This window comes from Bidens hawaiensis, unplaced genomic scaffold, assembly GCF_021521415.1.
Source record: "Bidens hawaiensis isolate Kalapana, Puna unplaced genomic scaffold, B.hawaiensis_p1.1 tig00020893_1, whole genome shotgun sequence".
Classification (NCBI taxonomy): Eukaryota; Viridiplantae; Streptophyta; class Magnoliopsida; order Asterales; family Asteraceae; genus Bidens; species Bidens hawaiensis.
The window spans coordinates 348,604-354,957 of record NW_027493218.1 but is presented as its reverse complement, the minus strand read 5'-3'; the positions used below and the strand labels follow the sequence as shown (position 1 = coordinate 354,957).

The 6,354-nt window shown below is 37.6% G+C and overlaps 1 protein-coding gene across 1 annotated transcript; it reads right to left on the bottom strand.

Annotated features, from left to right (window-relative positions):
- Nucleotides 1-1,301: 1,301 nt before the first annotated feature.
- Nucleotides 1,302-2,920, bottom strand: LOC143562020 (uncharacterized). The gene has a single exon (XM_077049947.1). The coding sequence runs from the start codon at nucleotides 2,918-2,920 to the stop codon at nucleotides 1,514-1,516; it is 1,407 nt and encodes a 468-aa protein (XP_076906062.1). The 3' UTR covers nucleotides 1,302-1,513.
- Nucleotides 2,921-6,354: the final 3,434 nt, after the last annotated feature.

Sequence of the window (6,354 nt, the reverse complement as noted above, 5' to 3'; positions counted from 1 at the left end):
TGACAATGATCCATTTCGTCCTTGCAAAGATAATGAAGAGATTCTTGGTCCCGAAGTACCATACCTCAGTGCAATTGGAGCACTTATGTATCTTAGTAACTGTACAAGACCTGACATTTCTTTTGCAGTTAATTTATTGGCAAGATTCAGTTCATCCCTACTAAAAGACATTGGAATAACGTTAAACATATTTTTCGGTATTTAAAAGGAACTGTTGATTTAGGTTTATTTTATCCTAACGATTCAAAAGAAGGGTTAGTTGGTTATGCAGATGCAGGTTATTTATCTGATCCCCATAAAGCAAAATCTCAAACTGGATACGTATTTAAGAATGGAGGAACTGCGATTTCATGGCGTTCTCAGAAACAAACACTCATTGCAACATCTTCAAATCATGCTGAAGTCATTGCATTGCATGAAGCTTCAAGAGAATGTGTATGGTTAAGATCTATGTCACGACACATATTGATTTCTTGTGGACTAGAGAAAGATCGAATTCCAACTCCTACCTATGAAGATAATGCAGCTTGTGTCTCGCAAATGAAGGAAGGATATATCAAAAGTGACAGAACAAAGCATATACCACCAAGATACTTTGAGTATACTCGAGACCTTATTAAAGACAATCAGGTTGAAATGAGATATGTCCAGTCCAGCAACAACTCAGCTGATCTTTTCACAAAATCACTTCCCACAGCAACATTCAGGAAACATGTTCATGATATTGGCATACGCCATGTACGAACAATGTAACGACCTGCAATTTGAGGGGGAGCTATATACTGCACTCTTTTTCCCTTAGCTAAAGTTTTTTCCCATTGGGTTTTCCTTTAGCAAGGTTTTTAATGAGGCGGTACTTCAAGACCCCAAAGTTTTTTGAAAAGGTGTCATCCAAGGGGGAGTGTTGTGAACCACCGACACTTTTTGTGTATGACACACTTTCATTTGTCAAACCAATGATATAATCTTGTCCCCCTAAATAGTGATTATAAACAGTGTTTTGATATTATAAATACTATGTATCTTGATCGATTTAATGTATCCAGTAAAAATTCTCATATTCTCATATTTCCTTGTTTCTTGTTAACTCCAAGTTCATATATTATTCTAATAAGCTTGTTATATTTAGGGCTAATATCATAACATATTATTATTATTTTCTTTTTGTCAAACCCCATTTTATGTTTGGGTTTATGGGCTTTAGACATTTTTATTTAGTTAAAAAAGGTCTAAAAGGTAAAAACTTATGTTTTGGTTCATGTGTTACTGTGTTTCACACATGGTTTGAGTTTTGTTGCATCCCATGAACATAACCCATTGCCACCCATAAATTGATACAAACTAAAACACACTTTGGCCTTAATATGAAATTAAAGTACTGTTTAATACAAATGGATCCTTAGACATGATCATTTAATAACTTCAAAACCTTCACCTCCTACTTCTAAACATTCATTTCATATACAAAAAGTGTATGCATTTGTAATAACTAATAACCTAATTACATATCTGCCTATAAAGTGGCCAACCAAACAAACATTACAAGTAATAAAGACACAACTTGATAACCAACCAAACTTGAGCTACTAACATCATATGGAAAAGCAGACTTGGGATTCTCAACCATCTTGCACACCTTCAAACATCCCAAATTCCCATTAACCTTAACAAATGACCTAAATACCCTTCCATCCAAACACAACTCAGTGTTACCTTGCACCACAAGCTTCCTCCCAATCCTTGAAACAAACTCACTAGAAAATGGTAACCCCCCACTCAAATTATTATTCTTCAAATTCAACTCACTCAACATCTCCAATCTTTCAAACTCCATAGGCACACTCCCACTCAACTTATTATTATCAAGAGCCAAATAACTCAAATTTGACAAAAACAGCCCTATCGACGACGGAATATCACCGAACACCCCTACATTCGACAACCCAATTGCATTCACACCCCTTAACTTTCCCCATATGTCAGGAATCACCCCTCCTAATTCATTCCCACTCATAAACAACCCCTTCAAATTACTCATCTCACCAAACACCAAAGGGACCCCACAATTTTTAAACTTATTATAACTCATATCCAAAAACTCCAAACTTTTTAACCCCTTAAAACTCGCCGGAATATTCCCTTCAAACATATTCCGGCTAAAATCCAACTTTATCAAATTCTTTAACTCCCCAATACCCGCCGGAATATTCCCTTCAAACCCATTTCCACTTAAATCAAAAACCTTCAAATTCTTTAAATTTGAAATATTTTCCGGCAAGACTCCGGCGAGATTATTACCGGAAAGTTTAACCTCTTCAAGATTCTTTAATAAACCAAACCCACTTGGAATCTCACCGGAAACATTACTTCCGGTTATCACCAACCGCCGTAAGCCCGTCATACCTCCGATTGACCCACCCAACGACCCGAAAAGACCCGGGTTTTCTATAAAAAGCATCTCTTCAATACCCGGGTCGGGTTGACCCGACCCGACCCGGATGAAGGACTGTACGAAAACGGGTCGGGTGGTGAAGCATTTGTAGAAGAAGAGTTTACGGAGGTAAGGGAAGGATGAAAACAGATTCGGGTCGAAGGTGGTGGTATTCGGGTTGCAAGGCGGGTTCGGGTTGTGATCCGAGACGTACCCGAAGTTGAGTTCTTGGATGTTGACTTGACCCGGGTCGGATTCGGTGGGTAAAGTGGTGTAGCCGCAAACGACGCCGTGTGGGGCGGACGAGCATAAGTCGTCCGGGAAGAGTGTCCGCCATGGGATGTCCGAGTTGAGTGACTCGAGGACTCGGTAGAGTGACTCTTGCTCTACTGAGTTGAGACTCGGTTGTGAGTTGGTTGGTGTAATAAGTATAGAGAGAAAGAGAGTTATAATAATAATAATAATAATATTAATAATATTTGGAGCCATTGAAAGATGAAACTAATATTTATGGGACTACAACATGCATATATATGATATAATGTATAGAGAGAGAGATATATAGAGATATAGAGAGAGAGGGTATTTTTGTCTTTTTGTAAAATGGTAATGAGAGGATCACTGTGGAAAGGTGGTGGCAGAGATTTTCTCTCTGAATAAATCAAAACAGAAATCTTGTGAAATGACGGAAATACCTCTGAGTTTTGGGAGAGTTGAGGGTAATTTGGTAAATTTACATGAGTGAGGTTAAGGATCCGTCAGTCCTAGAGCTATATGCTCCGGCCACGACGAATGTTTTTATACATGATGGTTGTTATAGTTTTGGCCCCTTAAATGTCATATATAACATATTCAACCTTTTTAACTTTATATGAGCAAACGAATGTAACAATAATTGAACGAAGATTGATGAAAAGAGCAATTGTAAATAAACAAACAATAATGAAATTAAATGAATTCTTGTTCTTTGTTCAATTAGTTGATGTTTTGAAATTTAATTCGGGTGATGAGTTGATACATTATAGGCCAATTAGTATTGCTGTAGATAATAAAACAAATTTGAATAAATATGTAAATAAGCATATGCAAAATGAAAGAACTAAATATGTTTTTATGTTCTTTTAGTTAAAATGACTAATTTTTCGTTAATAAACAAACTTTTGCCAAGCATCAATCATAGCAACGCCGATATCAGAATATAATAATCACGTAAACGAAAAGAAAAACAAGAACACGATATTTGTGCGTGATTCGATCAAAGCAGCATACGTCCACAATCTTGTTTATCTTTTATTAACTCAGTAAACAAATACACAATTTTTTTCTTCGAATGTTTCACCGAATCTTTAGTCTTACCCAGAGGCGGCTCGGGCATAGGGCAATGTGGGCGACCGGCGGGGGCAATTAATTTTCTGGGGCACAATTATATATATATATATATATATATATATATGATGAGTATCATTACAGAACTCATAGATTATTTAAGAACTTGAAGGAACCCTTGAAAACAAACGTTTTTTATAAAAATTTTTGTATGTTAGTGTTATTTGAGTGCAGTTTTATCATTCTTTATATCTATATTTACGATTACAATTTTGAAAATTAGTTTTTATACATATCTATGTTTTTTTTTACACATATGTAAATTTGTTAGTACATAAATTTTACACATATGTAAACTTGTGATTAATATATATAATAAAAAAATTTTATATAAAATATGATAAAACAACTCTTAAATAATGTTAATATATAAAAAAAATTAAAAAAATGTTTGTTTCTTATGAGTTCCTAAAAGTTCTTAACTTTTTTGAAGTTCTCAAATGATATTAACCATATATATATATATATGTGAATAAGAAATATGTATATTAAATGTTTTACTCTAATTATACAATAACTAGGTTGGTTTAATGGTAAAGGGGTATGAGTTTCAATCAAAATGTTGCAATATCTACTCTCACTTGAGACATTTTTAAGTTTATTTTATACACTACTCTCACTTGAGACAATTTTAAGTTTTTATTATACACTACTCTCACTTGAGACATTTTTAAGTTTTTTTTCTATACACGACCTAAATCATAACCAAGTAAACTCATTTACATAAGGTCTAAATTTTGTTTTTCTTATAGTATTTCGTTACTTGTTAGAGTCTACGGGCCTTTTTATTTCGACCCCCCGAGTCATATAATTCTCGGAGACGGCCGTGGCCTTACCGAACAAGTCATCATTAAAGAAATATTGAAAAGAATAACAAAAGGAGTAAATATCATTTACCAAGTGTAAAAAAATAAATAAACTTTTAATGAAATTAATTTTCCTTTTTCGTGGAAGAACATTAAAAGGTAAAGTTTTGTCACAAGGAGTTGTGTTTAAATAAAAAATGGTTTAAAAGTATAGGGTGGTGAAGTGAAATATATATAAAGGTGCCGGCGGCAAGGGGACAATAAGACACGAAAGCTTAAACGTAGTACCAACAAGGGCCGCCGACGCCGCCGACCTGGTCATTCTCCTCATTAAGACCTACGAGGTACAGTCAGTATACTGTCTGAAAACAACCTTTCATTAAGGTAATAATGTTGTGCCCATGTGTCCTCTATTCACTGCATACTTTTTGCTTATTTGGTAACCATTAATTTGTAATCTTAGGTTGAGGGGTGTGGGGCGCTAACCTGGGCGCGAGAGCCCCTTCGCTCGCGCCCCCAGGCGCTAACCCCACACCACCGGGGCGCGAACTGGGGCGCAAACGGGGCGCGAGCGCGAGCGCCCAGGCAGGCGTGAGTGTGGTCGCGGGAGAAGAGAGAGAAAGAGCCGTTGAGCTCGCCCAAAAGAGCCGTTGGAGCTCCGAATTTTTTTAAAAAAAAACCTTAAAACCTCTATATAGTACCCCAAATTACTCCCATTTCAACCATATCAAAACACAATTTCACCTTACAAACTCTTATATAATATCCCAAACTCCTATATAATACCCAAAAATGTCTGGAAATTGGTACCCAAACCTAGATTCAGATTATATTGACGACGATTTATGGTCGTCACCAGACCAACCGATGTTTTATTCGGGGCCGCAAGAAACATCCGGCTTTCAACCATCCAACATACAACCGTCTCCTAACTTTGTTGTTCCAGAGACACAAGAATCACACGGTGATGCTACGGGAGCAAGAAGACGCGTCCACCGGAAAAAACAACTTGTAACGGACGGGCCGGGACCGGCTTCGACTCCGAGGACGAAACGGAAAACCACTCCGTGGTCATCGGATGAGAAGGAAGCCTTGTGTCGGGCTTGGATAGTCATTTCTGAGGATCGGCGTTGCGGTAATTGTTTTAACGTTTTTAAAAATGATTTTTAATAAAAAAGTTAAATAAAAAAGTTAACTGGAAATCTAATTTAATTATTCATTTTGCAGCCGACTACCAAAAAAGCAAGGTTTTTTGGACAAAGGTTAGGGAGACGTTCTATACGCTCGTTGGGAGTACAGAGCGAAACGCCGATATGATTTCGGGTCGGTGGTCCGAAATCAGAAAATTTGTCGGCTTGTTTACTAATCTTTTCAACAGGAACGCCGGTCGTATGAGACCAAGTGGCAGTGATGATTTGGCGGTTTACAATTTCACTGTCGAAGATTGGAGGCAGGAGTGTTTGCGGAGGTATGGGATGGTGAAGACGTGGGACGATTTAAAGTTGTGGGAGAGGTTGAAAAGGTGTTCCAAGTGGGTTGAGCTGGTGGCGCCGGACCTTGATGCGGAAGTAGGGCCGAAACGGACTAAAACTAGTTCGTCTGGAGCGTATAGCACTTCCTTCGGGTCGGATTGCCGCGTTGGATTCGACCTAAACATTGCGGGGGAGGAAACGTCTTCACCGCCGAGGAGGCGGCCATTGGGAAGGGACGCCAAGGGGAAAAAACCGGCTG